General features: G+C 53.9%; 1 protein-coding gene across 1 annotated transcript in view; it reads right to left on the bottom strand.

The window, feature by feature from the left end:
* The window catches only part of SEC24D (SEC24 homolog D, COPII coat complex component), a gene marked incomplete at its 3' end in the record, with an annotated part of 53,477 nt that overhangs the window by 25,429 nt on the left and 11,835 nt on the right, over nt 1-16,213 (bottom strand). Inside the window, exons 3-7 of the mRNA XM_023747825.1 lie at nt 15,878-16,094; nt 14,465-14,716; nt 14,065-14,192; nt 10,203-10,314; nt 7,925-8,052 (exon numbers count right to left, since the gene is read on the bottom strand). Coding sequence (XP_023603593.1) covers nt 7,925-8,052; nt 10,203-10,314; nt 14,065-14,192; nt 14,465-14,716; nt 15,878-16,094 — 837 coding nt within the window. The remainder of the gene's footprint in view (nt 1-7,924; nt 8,053-10,202; nt 10,315-14,064; nt 14,193-14,464; nt 14,717-15,877; nt 16,095-16,213) is intronic.

Raw genomic sequence — 16,213 nt, 5'->3', positions numbered from 1 at the left:
TGAGTGTGACAGAGGGTGGTGCCCCAACCCCCCAATCGGCTCTACCCTGAGCATGACTAGGGGTGGCATCACAACCTCCCGATCCACCCTGCTCTGTGCATGACAGGGGGCGGCGCCCAAACTCCCCAATCAGCCCTGCTCTGAGCCCGACCAGGGGCTGCACCTAAGGAATTGGGCCTGCCCCTCTGCCACCGGGAGCAGGCCCTAAGCCAGCAGTTTCGTTATCTCCCAAGGGGTCCCAGACTGCGAGAGGGCACAAAGCCGGGCTGAGGGACCCCCCTCCCCCCCCCGAGTGCACAAATTTTTTGCACCGGGCCTCTAGTCCTATATAATAAAAGGCTAATATGCAAATCAACCGAACAGCGGAATGACCAGTTGCTATGATGCACACTGACCACCAGGGGGCAGACGCTCAATGCAGGGAGCTGTCCCCTGGTGGTCAGTGTGCTCCCACAGGGGGAGAACTACCCAGCCAGAAGCCCTGAGCTGGGCTCATGGCTGGCGAGCGCAGCGGTGGTGGTGGGAGCCTCTCCCGCCTCCGCGGTAATTGGACATCCCCCGAGGGCTCCTGGACTGTTAGAGGGCGCAGGCCAGGCTGAGGTACGCCCCCCACCCACGCGCGCGCCCCAGTACACAAATTTCATGCACCGGACCTCTAGTTTATATATATAAATGGCTAAGTGACTGATCGTCCGCCTGTCTGACCAACCAACATATGACACACACTGGCAATTTAAAAATAAATGTTGACTTGCGCATGTACAATACATGTAAAGCTCTCACTGGTGCCAATCACACACGTGTGTTTCGATCTGTCATTGTCGATCATGAATTTGGTTGCTTTTGTTGACATTCAACATGAACCACATTGCAATTTATTCATCGACCACCCAACCGACCGACCGGTAGATATGGCGCACACTGGCAATTTTAAAATAACCGTTGACTCACGCATGTGTGATACATATAAAGTGCTCACTGGCACCGATCGCATGTGTGTTTTAATTTTATACACTAGAGGCCCGATGCACAAAATTCGTGCAAGGAGCTTGGCCCTCACAGCCCCGGTGGCTGCCTCTGCCCTCGCAGCCGTGGCTTCATCTGAAAGGTCGTCTGGAAGGTCATTCAACTGTCCAGTCTAATTAGCATATTACGCTTTTATTATTATAAATATTATATATACTATTTTGACATGTAATTTTTTGCAGTAACGTAATTACCGCACGAATCTTTCTTCTGATTAATTTCCTTTCAATGTGCACGAATCCGTGCACCAGGCCACTAGTGTTTATATAGAGGTGGGTGCTTATCAGTTGAATAACAAAAACAGAAACTAGTGATAGTTTGGAAACACAGATACCATGCCTGTTTTTTTAAAAATGTGAATGAGTGGCGAACTCTTTCCGCTAACATATGATGTAAATTGTGGCATGCGCACCAGTTTCCGCTGCCTCCTTACGTGAGTTAGGCAGCTGCCGGCATCGCCGAGAGCAGTTAGCGTCCCACTAAACGTACACACTGCAGGTAAATGTGAATGACTGTGGTTGTCATACTTCCCCTGTACATAGTGGACACCCAAAAGCAATGATTGCTGGTTAAGAAAGTTTCATGGAGGAATTTAATACTGTATAGCTAATACATGTAATAATGATTAAGATGATGGTAAGAGTATCATTTCTATACCAGCTTATTTTATTTTTTAACAATTTTTTAATTTAGTGAAGTTAAGTGATGTTATAATTTTATTTACGAGAGAAATGAGTCTCAGAACGTGAGGTGATGTTGCCGAGGGGGCACTGCTGGAAGGCAGCACCCTCTGCAAGGCCCCACCTCATCAGATCCTGCCCCGCTGCCTGCCCCCCCCCCCCGACCCAGCAGAACCCGGACAAACCATCCTTCACTCTGCCGCATCAGGCACACCTGCTGCACCCACGCTGCCCGCACCCGCGCTGCCACACCCGCACTGCCTCACCCGCACTGTGGCACCACTGCAAGCTAAGGCTGCCCAGGCCTTCCTTCTCTCCCCTCCCCCCTCCCCCCTCCTCCCCTCCCCCTTCTCTTTCTTCCTTCCTTCTTACAAGTAGGGCTGACAACCTCTTTAGCTTTTACTCAGTGAGAACCTGATGCCTAGGAAAACTTCAATCTCTAAGGCATTACTTCACTACCTCAGACTTGATCACTACGGGGACACGTCAGCTACATGCACTTGAAGCCCTTGTGCTACTTAAATATCCACCAAATGTGACTAAAGTCAGCAATCATGAAGCAGGGTATAAAAAGTGTATTTCCCAGGATCTAACTTTCTGTTAATTATAAGAAACACCACCCTGTCTTCCGGTAGAACATGACATAACCCTAAGAAGTCGCTGCTAATAAGACATAGTCCTGTCTAGAATGTGAAAGCATGAGAAGACGCAGGCCGTACAGCTGATGGCACGACAGCAAGAGGCTGTGAAGGGTCGCCTCCCCGCGGCCCTCGCTGCTGCGGCATCTGCCCAGGGAGGCCGCACACCCACCAGGCCCTGCGGCGCCGCACACCCCCTGTGGTCGCTAAAGTTAAACTGAGGCAGAGGGCTTCCTTTTTTATTCTTGTTTCTCCCGAAGTTATTCTCATTTAACAAAAAATAAAGATTTACAAGAATAACTCTGTGTAAGCTTGGTGCATTTAGCTTCTAACGTGTAACTGAAGCCCTAGCGGGTGTGGCTCAGTGAATAGAGCGTCAGCCTGTGGACTGAAGGGTCCCAGGTTCGATTCCCAGTCAGGGCACATGCCGGGGTTGCAGGCTCGACCTCCAGTAGGAGGTGTGCAAGAGGCAGCCAATCCATGATTCTCTCTCATCATTGATGTTTCTCTCTCCCTCTCCAGTCCTCTCTAAAACCAATAAAAAATATATATATAAATAAATAAACTCACTTAAAATTGGGTTCTAATGACCTTTGCCCTGACAGACGGGACTGTCCCTGCACCCCTGCAGTTAACCCCGTCGGAAAAGGGGCGCCATTCTGCCCTGGGCGCCTGCCTTCCCCGGGGCTTTTCCCAGCTGCACAAACGGGGCCCTTCAGGGGTACAGCCGTCTCTACAGGAACTGCACACGTTGCTGTCTGTCCAGTGCGATGTTCAGGCCCTGCTTCTATGCGAGGCCAGCACTCTCTCTCCCAGCTTATGGTGACGCCTGCACAGCCTCGGTGGAAGCGGACACTGTGTATGGAAAGCAGCCTGGGGCTTCTGAGGCTGCACCTCAACAATACTGAGCGTCACGGCTCCTTTAAGCTCTTCACAGGACAGAGCACCTGCCCAATCGGCTCACTTCAGAGCCCACGTGTCAGAAAGCGAAGCCTGAGCTGCCTGTGCACACGCACAGGCTCGCCACCTGCATGTGCTCTGTGCGTGGATAATACACTCGGGGGCTCTTTTTAAAAAATATATTTTTATTGACCTCACAGAGAGAGGGAGAGGAAGAGAGAGGGAGAGAGAAAAACATCAATGATGAGAGGGAATCATGGATCGGCTGCCTCCTGCGCGCCCCACACTGGGGATCGAGCCCACAACCTGGGCATGTGCCCTGACTGGGAATCAAACTGTGACCTCCTGGTTCATAGGTCAATGCTCAACCACTGAGCCCCGCCGGCCGGGCCACTCAGGATTCCTTATACTAAAGTAGAGCGTAGAGGGAACGACTTTGGTCGGGTTGCGCAATAATAACATAAAGGGTGTGTGACGAGTACGTGGTCTCCATGCTGTTTGCCCAAGAAAGAGTGAAGACGGGGGGTAGGCAGCAGGCCGGTATGACTCCTAGGTGATAGGCCATCGGAGCCAGAGTTCTCCCTGGCAATGCGGCCCGAGGCCACGGCGCAGGCACAGTGAGGACCTAACTGGAGTCGCCTCCTGGCTCCAGTCCCCTGTCCCCTTGTTACTCCTGTGCTTTGGAGAAAGTGGTCAGTTCACTGGTTTCTGAAATGTCTTCCTTCTGGTTGTGCTGCTCCGCTCTTCATGACGAGTGTGGCCTCTCATTCCCCTGTGGTGGAAGGCACCTGTGACCTCTCGGGTGATTTTTCTCTGCCCACGGAGAGGTGAACAGTGGTGTCTGTGGTCACGTAAAGTGTGAAACAAGACAGCCAAAACCATAAAGATGGTTACTTCACCAGCGACATGCCCTCCAACAGACCACCGCTGAGCAGGTGGACAATGAAGATTCCCGTGCTGGGAATACTAGTTAAGAGGCCTGAACCCCGTGGGATCAGCCAGCGTCCTGCAGTTTGGCTCCTCTTCGCCGCTTAAATGTCTATCTGGGCCTGATGAGTGCATTTACTCCACCGGACCTCCACCTACTGCGTGCCCAGCCCTCTGGTTGCCCAGCCCTCTGGCTGCCCAGCCTGCTGCGTGCCCAGCCACCGCCAGGTTCTGATGCTCTTTGCCCTCCAGGACTGCGCAGTGGCCTGGAGTCCAGGACTTCCAGGAGGTGTAGGAGGGACACCGAGAGACAGCGCGCAAGCCTGCAGGAGCACGAGGCCACTGTTGGACCCACCACCAGCAGAAGGACCACCAGCCACGTATTTATCCAGATAAAAGCCCAACCAGCTCATTCAAGCCGACGTGTCAGGGGCTTGGGCTGGACTTTGAGTGCCAGCAGCACCACGACTCGCCAGCCGTGGAGTCGCTGCCTCCATAAAACCGCTAACACAACTGCACCAGCTGCCGGCTCCCCAAGAGGATGAAGGACACAGACCAACCCGAGAGGCGGCAGTTTCGTTCCTGCGAGTGTTACCCACGGCGTGAGCTCTGCAGAGCCAGGCTGGCCCGTCCAGCAGGCCTGGCCAGGAGTGGGGCAGGAGCAAGCCCCACCACAGGTGACGGGCAGGGAGCCCCACGCCGGTGTGATGACAGGGCTGGGTTTATTCTCGGACAGCCTTTGCCTCTTGTCAACCCCGTCCGTCCGCCAGGTCTTTGACATCCTTCCTTTCTTCCCAATGGCATCGTCCTCATATCTACTGACTCTATCGGGACAGGCACAACCACTGAGGGTAAAGACTTTAAACATCCTAACAGGACAATGTCTTTATTAAGTTGTGATGAGGAGCTGGCCTGCGCCTGAACCCCAGCCGAGGGCACCTCAGCAGAGCCTTCTCACGCTGGGAAGCGACTGCCTGTCCATTTCCCAGGTCCCGGGCAGGAGGCTCTCCAACGCCCAGGCTGGGCCTTGCAGAGAGCGCGGGAGGGACATAAACCAGGGACGGACAGTCTTGGTGAAGGGCCTCTGCACTGACCTGATTCCACGTGAACGGAAACGGCTCTGACTGTGTGGTCCGTCTGTGATCTAAACACACACACAGACACCCCCACCCAGTCACAGTGGAGTGAAGCCCTGCCATCCGGTTTCTAGGTGACATGACTCAATTCCATGTACAGTTAGAGGCATGCAATTGTCCAAAAGGCGACGATTTCCCATCTTAAAGAAAATGCGAAATTAAATGAAGTCTAATCTTCACTCCTCTGCGCTGGAAATCTACACCATTTCTACCTCAGTTCTTACAATACAGCATCAGAAATACAACCACGGGTACGGAACAAAGGAGCTTATCAGCTAGCCAGGTGGTTACGTGGAGTATTTCATAGTTAATTATATTGAACGTGGGCATAGGTTTCACTTAAAACACATACCAACAAAGTACCATTTCAGGAAAATGAAATATTAAACCATGGAGACACAGGTATGTGCTCAGCAGCAGCACCCATCTCCAAGCCAAGGCTCGCAGGGCGTTCTCGGATCATAACTGCCGGGTGAGGTGTATTTGTATAGGCCGCTGCTAACACAATGACAAGCTTTAAAAGGTTCCGTTAAACAAGAACCAAACTTTAAAAAGAAAAGTGTGATGTACTAAGTAAATCCTTTTGATCGATGCCAAATCAGGAAATCTTAAAGGGTATCTTTTTCTAAATTGCAGTAACGATGGCAATATTAGTCAGACAAGGAATGAAGGCCTAACGTTTCACTAGACATAAAAATAAGCAAGTCACTTACTGCAGAGAAACACAAATTTAAATGCTATTCGAACTGTGAATGGTGTGGCCACTCTGGAAAATGCTGGAAGTGAACAATCATGTACCAGGAGCCAGCAGTCTACTCGCAGGCACCAACTGGAGAGAAGGGGTGTGTCCACAGGACAACTTGCACGAGAACAGGGACAGAGGCTGCATTCACAGTCCAGGTGTCCACCGTGAGCGGATAAGCCAGGCAGCCACGGTGATCACTCGGCAGCCGTGAGGAAGGGACGGCCACCCCTGCACGCCACCGTGTCCCCCCTCAGCTGCTAAGTGAGGGACTGACGCAGCGCAGGGTGCGGCCTCTGAGTGGGGCCTAAACTAGGAAAACGGACCTGAGGACAAATCAGAACAATGGCCCCAGGGGGGCTGTGGGAGGGGAGGCTGCTGGGGGAGCAAGCGGGTGCCAGTGCCACTGCACATAACAGGGGCGTGGCTTACACAGTGTGTGCGTCTGCCAAGGGTCAGTGAAACGTTTACTTAAGATACGTGCCTTCACGGTGAGTGAATCGCACCTCAGAAGGAAAAGGGATCTGTAAGCAAATATTAACTCTGGCTGTGGTGTGCCTGCTGAGGTACTCAGAGGGAGTGCGCTGACATCTGCCGTCTGCTTTGGAACACGTCACAATAGATGGACTGTGGACCGAGGAGCAGTATGTGGTCACCAGTCCAGCTGAGCGTGCTCGGGGGACCTCGGAGCAGCTCTCGCCGTCATAGCTCGGCCAGTTTCCCGCCCAGCGCCGTGGTTTAGGGAGCTGAGGAGCGTTGCATACGGTTCTGGGGCCATCGGTCCTGAGTGTCCTTCTGCATGGAAGGCTGGCTTCTAGGAACAGCCCCGTGCCTCCTCCCTGCCCTGCGCAGGCCCATTCCCTCGACTCCCCGAAAGGAGAGAGGGCAGCGCTCCCACTCACAGGAGAGCGAAAGGAGAGGAAAGCCATGTCCACACGCCCGTCTCGCTTCTCTTTCTTCCCTGAAGTGACTTAAGCAGGCCCCTCCTCCCTGCCCCATGCCACATACCCCCCACCAGCTGGCCTGCCCCGGAGACAGGTACGAATCTTCTCTCTCGCAGATGCCCCGCCCCCTGCTCAGGTGCACATTAGCCCAGCCGGCCTCCAAGGACCATTACGGCCAAGCGGAGCTTTAAATTGGGAAGAGAATCTGAGGCTCCTGCCTTTAGCGCAGCAAAAGGAACCTGGGTTGAGCCTGGCTTAGGGGAGCACTGCTCCATCCGGAAGTACGGCTGTTCTCCCCCCCAGACCCCCACCAGCTCTGCTCCAGGGCCTGTGCCTCTGTGTGCGGGTGGGTGCCCACCAGGGGCACAGCAGGAGGAATGGCGGCCGTGGAGGGTGACGTGCGGACCACAGGCCCACCAGCAGCGCCCTAGAATCGGAACTTAAATAGCCCCCTTTGTGCTTCCCCCACTTGCCCAGGCACTGAGGACACCCTTCCGAGGGGAAGCATGCAGATGTATGTGCTCCTGCTTCCCAATCACGCGGACTGGGCAGCACTGCTGGGCGTCTGGCCCAGGGACTGGTGAGCAGGCGCAGGAAGACAGGGCCTTGGGCTCTGCTATCTCCTCCCCAGAACCCCAGAGAGTGGCCCTGCACTGGGGACGAAGGGCCTCACGGCGGGTGTGGGGCTCACGTGCACCGTTCCAGCAGGCCAGAAAGCGACCGGCCACCCGTGCTTGGCATGCAGGATGCCCGCAACGCAGCTTGTCAGCTTTGTGTTTTCCTAACGAACAGCGGGTTGAATGGCGACGTGTTTTTGCGCTACACATGTTCCAGTTTCCGTTTCCAATACAAGATGCTGCCTAAGAAGACAACGCTACAGGCAGACCGCGGGGACGCGCAGGTGGCCGCACTGCTGCTCCCTCACTCTTACCTCGTTGGAAGGCACCGTGGCGAAGGGGGTGATGACAGCAGCCAAGGGGATCTGGGCCTGCTTGGCCATGTCTGCCGTGCACGGGAAGCAGTAGGTCGTGCAGCGGATGTAGCGAGGACTGGCGTTGCCTGAAAGAGTGAGAGGCACAGGGAAGGTCAGCTCTGAAACCCGGACGTGAGCACATGGAGGGACTTCTGGGCAAGGCATGGCCTGTGTGGTTTCTAAAAAGGACTGTGCAATTCCACCATCCAGCCTCTAGGGGCACTGCGGCTGCTGCACACCACCACCCTCTCAGCAGACAGAGGGTTCTCACTGCTGTTCCCACACGGATGGCAGACCCCAGGGCGCTGAGAGCAAAGGCACAGAGCACAGAGCAGCACCCTCCCGCCTTCCAGCCGCTCCCCCGCTGCGGAGCGCTGAGCATCTGGGCCAGGTCCTGTCAGCAGGTGACACTTCCTCAATAGGATTCCATTTCATTATGTTAGTTTGAAACTGAAAATCAAATCTAGAAATGAAAATTCTACTGGCAATAGGAATGTGTTTTAAAGCACTTCAATCTATTTTTCATATACAATGTTTCCTAACCAATTATATTTATTTCATGGCATGACAACTACTTTGAATCTCTAGAATAACTTTCCTAAAATAAAGTTTGAAATTAAATGATGATTAAAGTCTGTAATAGACTATGGTGAAGAGAACGCCACCCTCAGACATGTGCTGCGTGGTGGCCGCGAGGAGGACACAGACGATATTCACCCCACAGAGGAGTCGTGGCCTCGGAAGGCGAGAAGTGCTGTGGGGTGCCACCTGGCTAAGGAAGCGCCTGTAGTTTTAAACGGTCGCCGCGGGGCCTCAGTGAAAAGTACCAGCGAGCAAAGCCTCCGAGGAGGCGAGGGGTTCCCAGGAGGCAGCTGTCAATTCTCATTTGTTACCGAGGGTGGGTGATGCTGAGGTGCAGAGGCGAGAGGAGCCTGGATTCGTGTACAGGTGTGCAAGGAGTGCAAGTGTGCGAGGTGTGCAAGGAGTGAAAGTGTGCAGGTGTGCGACGCGTGCAGGTGTGAGAGGTGTGGTGTGCAAGGAGTGCAAGCGTGCAGGTGTGCGAGGCGTAAAGGTGTGCGAGGCGTGGGAGGCTCCCCACGAAGCCCCTCTGTCCCAGCTGCTGCCTGGACAGCGCTGAGGACAGCTCGGAGGATAGACCTGGAGGAGGGGAGACCCCCACCTGGACCCTGATGGCTCCACAGCCCTGAGAGGACACACAATGCTGTTCACACACGGACGCTATACTTCCAGGCTGAGTAGGTGACCCATTCAAGCAGCGTATCGTCATCGGAGTGTCCGACCTCATCAGGGTGCACTGTCACTGCCATAAACAACAGGACACTCTGTTCCCGGGAGGACCAACCCCGCCCAGGCTGCCGGGTGGACTCAGTGACAGCAGACACGCAGGCAGTGACAGCTCAGCGCTCCTCGTCCTCGCTGAACAGAGGGAGCACAGACCCAGAATCTTAACGGAGCTGCTGTAAAGGCGGCTGGCGGGAACGCGGCCTGCTGACATCTCCAGTGTCAATGCCCTACGCTCTGCCCACGCCGCCCTCAGGTCCGTGCAGTGAGGGAGGTGACAAAGGAGGGCCCGAGCGAACACACCCGTCGTGAGCGTACAGAGCCCTCCGACTGCGATGGTGCACCGCCCTCACCCGGAGCGAGACCTCGCTGACAGCCGCCTCTGTACTTGGCTGCCTGACGCTGTGCTCCATGCTCTCTGTTCTGTGTGACCTCCTTCTCGCGGGGCACCCTGCGGCGAGCACAGCGTTGCAGGGGAAACTGAGGCTGGAGTTTAAGTACCAACGTGGGTCACACGTACAGAGCGACGTGGCCAGACCACAGAGCCCTGTCCCCTCTCAGGCCCTGCAGATGCGGACGGGTCTTCATAGACCCACCTGTATAAACGTTCTATCAGCGAAGGCGCGATTGAAGGGAGCAGTGCACGAGCTTAAAAATCATGCTGCGAGCCGGCCGGCCTGGCTCAGTGGTTGAGCGTCCACCTATGAACCAGGAGGTCGGTTCGATTCCCAGTCAGGGCACAGGCCTGGGTTGCAGGATCAATCCCTCGTTTGGGGCGTGCAGGAGGCAGCCGATCCATGATTCTCTCTCATCATTGATGTTTCTCTCTCTCTCCCTTCCTTTCTGAAATAAATAAAAATATATTAAAAAATAATAATAATGCTGCTGTGAAAATTGTAAACCCTCGATCAGAACTGTGGTTGCGAGTACCTACCTTGATCTTGCACCACACAGTCCGTGGTGACCAGGGGCGGGACCTGGCCTCTGGTGCTGGTGGCATACACCTGCCCCCCTCTGGTGACGCGGTCGTTCTCAATCACCTGGATCTGATCAAGAAGACGGCAAGAGCACGTCAGTCCTGTCGTCTCCACATGCTCGCCCCTCGCTGCTCCACAAACGCGGGCTCACTGCTGAGCAAATTCTCCTTAGCGACCACCACGCCGTGTGCCCCGCCCATGCTGACTCTCAGTGTTAGACCAGCAGCTTCCAAACTCTATTCTCAATGCTCTGAGCTCTGACCCAACCCTCCAGAGAACTTTATTTTTATTCAATTTGTTTACTGGGACATAGATAAACATTTTTTAAAAATCTGGTAGGAAAATAAATTGAAAATAACTTTTTAAAGAAAATAATCTTTGCAATTAAAGAAAAGTCTAGAAGGCTAAAAATGAGTGTAGACGAAAGGATTTACAACATACAACCCAAACAAGCCTGAAGTTCCTCCTCAAATCCCCCTTGGCCTTCAGCACCCTCTGGCCCCCTACCCCCTGCTCCCTGAGACGTGAGACAAACAGTGTCCTGGGTGGGGTTCCACAGGGTACAAGTCAGAAGGGAACACAAGTCCCTAAATTGTGTCGCTTCATTTGGAAACATCAGAAATTTCTCTAAGAAAACATTTCATGATGAAAAACTGAGGGACAAACATCGTCTTTCTGTTGTATTTGCTTTGGGCTGACAACAATGAGCAGGGGCTGTTGTGTGGAGCCAGAGAAACAAGAGGGAACCCTAAGGATTCTTTTCCTCTCTCTGCTCCCTGCCGCCTCCTTCTTCATGGGATACACGAGACCGGGGTCAGACAAAGAGGGGAGAGAAAGGGGGAAACTGGAGAAGCGAGGCCAGTGTCAAACTGAAGTGTGTGGCTTTGGAAGATACATCGTTGTTTATGTTCCTAAAGAAATCACTCACAATAATAAACTGTCTTCCCTCAGACTCTGAAATGGTGCCCTGCCCACCCACCCCCCTGCCCGCTCCAGGCTGGCTGGCGCTGACCCAGGGGTCTGAAGGCACACCAGACACCAGACACCGGTTCCGCCTGCCTGCAAGTCTGCACTTCCTGTCTCTCCCCTTCAAGTCACAGGACTGGGATTCTAATTAAATTAAAGATATAGAATATGCTCCAAACAGAATTACTGTGGAACACAGATGAGACTCAAGCCAGCACGGGCAGACACAGGAAGCAAACAGGGTAATCAAAACACTAATCACATTCCGTATTCCAGCCACAGTTCCTATAGCTCCACAGTAATCTGCTCCATTCAGAACTGGAATAGATTTTACGTTATCAACATTTACTGTAATGGTCTCACCAATGAAGTGTCAAATATGACAGTGAAATAGAAATCATGATCATCTACATATTGAACATACTAGTAGATGGTTCTTAGTCTCCAAATAGATTATTTCCAAAAAGTTTGTTTTTAAATTAGCCATTTGCAATTTACAAGCACTGGCTCCAAAGAAAGGGTGTCATGCAAGGTAATGACATTTCTAAATTCATCTGCATACTGGCTGGGACACTACGAAGAGAGTAAGAAATACTACACCAGTTCCAGTCATTTTAAAACATATATGGTCGCTTTTTAAACTGACCTCGCGTGTATGTGCTCATACATACATACACTGGAGATGAGACTCGTTACCAGAAACGTCAACAGAGGTTCTGCGTGTGCCTGCGCTTCCCGGGCTTCGATTCGGGGGCAGGGACTCCCGACAAAGCCAAACCCCCTCAGCGCGTGGAGCTGCCGCTTCGGGAACCGCTCCCACACTCTCCGCCTGACTCGTGCTCAGGGTCATGACACAGAACCAGGAGAGAGGGGGGTTCTCTGGGATAAGTGAACAGGATCGGGGAGCTCGGAGGTGTGTCTCGGGGCGGCCAAGGGCAGGGGTGTGACCTGGGGGCAGGGGCAGAACGCGGTCTGAGAGCCTCCTGCAGACACCCAGGGAGAGGGGAGTCCTGAGGAGGCAACCAGGCCTCGCTTCGGGCTGGGCGCGGGCACCGTCGGGGCTGTGGGCGGGAGCACTAGCTCAGGCGGCTGTGCAGCAGGCGGTCAGTGGACAGGATGCTACCCTTTCTTTCCAGAAGCGAGGATAGAGTTAGTGGCAAAAGCATGCTTCTGTGGTGATAGGAGCATAAACACCTGGCACTGCTGTTTTATTGCTTTCTTTTTATATAAATATATTTTCATTGATTTCAGAGAGGAAGGGAGAGGGAGAGAGATAGAAACATCAATGATGAGAGAGAATCATTCATCGGCTGCCTCCTGCACGCCCCCCACTGGGGATCGAGCCCGCAACCTGGGCATATGCCCTTCACTAGAATCGAACCCGGGACCATTCAATCCACAGGCCGACACTCTTTCCACTGAGCCAAACCGGCCAGGGCTGTTTTATTGCTTTTAGGGCACAAATACCACTGGACTGATCTTCCTGTTCGTATTTTAATGTCAGGATGAATCACAGCACATACTGCTCTTGCTTTTGTTGCTAATGTTCACTCACTCATTCCACCAGCATGGGAATGTCCACCTACAGCCCGGCCCACAGGAGACTCTGCCCGTAAGCCAGGGGGGAGGGAGAGGCGGGACAACAGGGGACTAGGACAGGACCAGGACCAAGAGAGGCAGCCAAAGGGCTAAATGTGAGGCGTGTGAGAAAGGGAATCAAGTGTTGTGGCCAAGGAGCTAGAAGAGGGTTGGAATCTGGGTTCAGGGAAAGATCTTGGCCAGGACTATCTGCACCCTCATTTACAGCCGAGAGAGGAACCGCTGAGGGAGCTGCTTCCCAAACGCCGGAGAGCCAGCGAGCACAGACCCCACCCCCGGATCTGGCTTCAGGGGGTTTGGGTGCAGCTGAGCATGATCGCTAGCAGCTCCCAGCCGACGCTGAGGGCCGTCCTGGGGCACACGTGGGACTGGAAGCTCTATGAGCTGCTGTACCCTTCACAGTTCTCTTGTTTTTCTCCCTTTGCGGTAAAATAACACCCCCCAATGGGGTGACCCCTCACCCTGGATTCTGGAACTAGGGCAGGGGCCAAACTGCAGCTGCTGCAGCCTGCAGGCCATTTAGGTGACAGCAAATCCCTGAAGTTGTGAGCAGAGCTGGGGGGAGGGGGGTTATTTGTTACACAGAGTAACTTAGTGAAAGCTGACTGATACAATCCTCCTCTGGATGGAAAAGAATTGTTATAGCTCTAAGTCTATATTCAATAATTTAAAAAATTTATCTTTGTTGTTGAAAGTATTACATAAGTCCCCCTTTTCTTTCCCCATTGGCCCCCTCCATCCCACACCCGCACCACCATCCCCAGGCCTTCACCACACTATTGTCTGTGTCCATGGGTTATGCATATACGTATATAAGTTCTTTGGCTCAAAAATAATTTTTTTTAAAATATGCAAACTACAATATGCTTTCACTCTCCATGGGGATCTTTCTCTTATTAAAAAGGGCCCCTTAGTTATTTAAATAGCATGTTTATACAGGATACACTCTTACTACTAATGACTCATTGACCATAATAAATACTGCCAATATAATAAAAACATCAGTAGATACTGCAAGTTCATAGAATATCAAAGAAGAACCTACATGGGCTGCTTCTCTCACGGAGAGCCCAGTGCGCACGACCCCTCAGCCCCCCACCCCCACACAGGAAGGAAGCTTTCCCTGCGTGGTTATACAGCCCCTATACTCGGCTCCATCCCGTGGGATGGAAGATAAGTGCAAGGAGGGGGTCTGGAACGATGAGCACAGAGTGGCCCTTCGTGAGGGAGACTGAGGAGTGAGAGGGCACTTACTGGGCTGGGCACGGCGTCAGGATCCAGCTTCCTCTGGGGCGGGGGCGGGCCCGCCATCTGCGCAGGGCCTCCGGGGAAGCCTCCAGGGTAGGCCAGCTGTGCGCCCGGCATCTGGGGGCCATAGTTGCCTGTTTGGAAAAATTTTACAAAGAAATGGCTAGAACCCAAATCAGAGGTGGGGCCCATGGCAAAGCCCTGCTGGCAGGTCAGGGGCGCTGCACCCCTCGCCTCCGCACAGGCAGGGACCACCCCGGAACCCCTGCTTTTCAGTGGCCACGCTGTTCCAAAAGCTGCCTCCCGTCAAACTGGTGCTGGGGGCCCGGGAACAGGAACAAAGCTGGTTTCCCAGGAAGGGTGGCCCCCCATCACCCAGGCCCTGCCCAGGCCCTGCCCGCCTTACCCTGCTGCGGGGGGAATCCACTGCCCAGGGTCTGTCCTGGAAGAGGCGGGGGCTGCAGCTGGGCATTCGGAGGCGCTGGGCCGGGCGGAGGCATGGGCAGTGCACCCAGGCCGTTCAGTGTGGTGGGCGGTGGGGGGAGAACCTGAGACCCAGGCTGCAAAATGGACGGCTGCAGAGGTGGCAGAGGACCCTGGCCCGAGGGTGCGGACAGGGAGCCCGGGGGCCCCTGGCCGGGGGGAGCCATGCCGGAACCTGTGGGAAGAAGACCAGTCACCCAACACGGCATTTCCTTCTGACCCGCCACGGACACGCGGACACTTTCCTGACGTGAAGCCAGGCAGCACCCCTACAAATCCACTGCCTTCGCTGCCACAAGAGGAGCCCTTCATTCAGAGAGCGACACCGATGTCATTGGGGCATCGCACACTGGGACGCTGTTAAAGGGGAAGACAGCACCCACCATTTCAGTGAGAAATGAGTAGACTAAGTTTTAACGCAGCTGCAGTAATTTTGTGTGATACACGCCATTAGTTAAGGAATAGCATCTGGTGTGAAACCGAGACAGTGACAGAGGAGACGTGTGGACGTACAGTTGTTACGTAACAGGTGTTAAGGCCGCCCACACAGCCCGTTACTTCCACCTTGTGCTTGTCCTGACCCAGTGGACTCAGAACCAGGTGGGAAAGAGCAGGGAGGGCGATGGGCCCTCACACGCCTTCCAATCATATTGGGAACGGCTGTCCAGCCAGATTATCTTCCCTCTCCCGGAGTATGTGCACTTGAGCTGCTTCCCTGGAGACGTACCCATTTTGCAATCAGTGAGAGATAAGAAATATTCTGAGGTTTTCCATGATAATTCTGACACACTGATCTAAGCAATGGAAACATTCTTCGCGAAGATAAGGGGCTGGCTGTGCTGCTCTCACGGCAGACAGGCCCTCCGCCCCGAGCACCCGCGGGCGAGTCTCCGCACAGGCCTGCTTTCTCCCCCTCTGCTGCTCTGCTGCTCTGCTGCCCGCGGCGCCTGGGCCCTTTCCCGGGACCCAGTGCAGACCCCAGGGCTCGTGAAACATCTCTCCTGTGAGGGCCCCGTACACACGCAGGCTAAACTGCCCTCATGCTTCCTAAAGCAATTCCACTGTCCTAAGGCTTATTTGTGACACCAGTATTTTTTGTTTTCTGTTGTGTATTGAACGTAAGGTATTCTGAGGGTCCTTCAATTACCTTAAAATAAATGGCAGCATGGTCAGGGGGAAATTAATGACAGCCATTCACAATACAGATGAGTAATATAAAAATGTTGAAATGCGAGTTGGGCTGCGCCCAGGCTGCGTGCATTTTGAAAAGAGAGAACCCTTTCTCATTCATGTGCTCCTGACGCCGGCGGATGCGGAGCGGCCGGGGCACGGTTACCGTAGCTGATGTGCATGGTATCGAGCTGGCGGCCCAGCTGGGAGACGGATGCCGGGGGCAGCGGACTCGGGTACGATGACTGTGTCGCTGGTGGATAAGGGGCATAGGAGGGTGGCGCACTGCTGGCAGGTGGAGGGCCTGGAAATCTAGGAGAAAGAGGATGTTGAATTAGACCACAGAGCTTCACAGGCACGTGACATGCAACGAACACCAATAACTGTGAAGTGAAATGCGCCTCCGTGGGCACCAGGGAATGAATGGCGTGTCTGCGCTGAGTCTCCCATGTTCTGGAGCTGAGCTCAGAGGGACTCACCATCAGCGCCCTGGTAACCCCGG

Source organism: Myotis lucifugus, unplaced genomic scaffold, assembly GCF_000147115.1.
Source record: "Myotis lucifugus unplaced genomic scaffold, Myoluc2.0 scaffold_1001, whole genome shotgun sequence".
In the NCBI taxonomy this organism is placed as follows: domain Eukaryota; kingdom Metazoa; phylum Chordata; class Mammalia; order Chiroptera; family Vespertilionidae; genus Myotis; species Myotis lucifugus.
The sequence above is the reverse complement of the archived record's forward strand: the minus strand, read 5'-3'. Positions and strand labels throughout refer to the sequence as shown.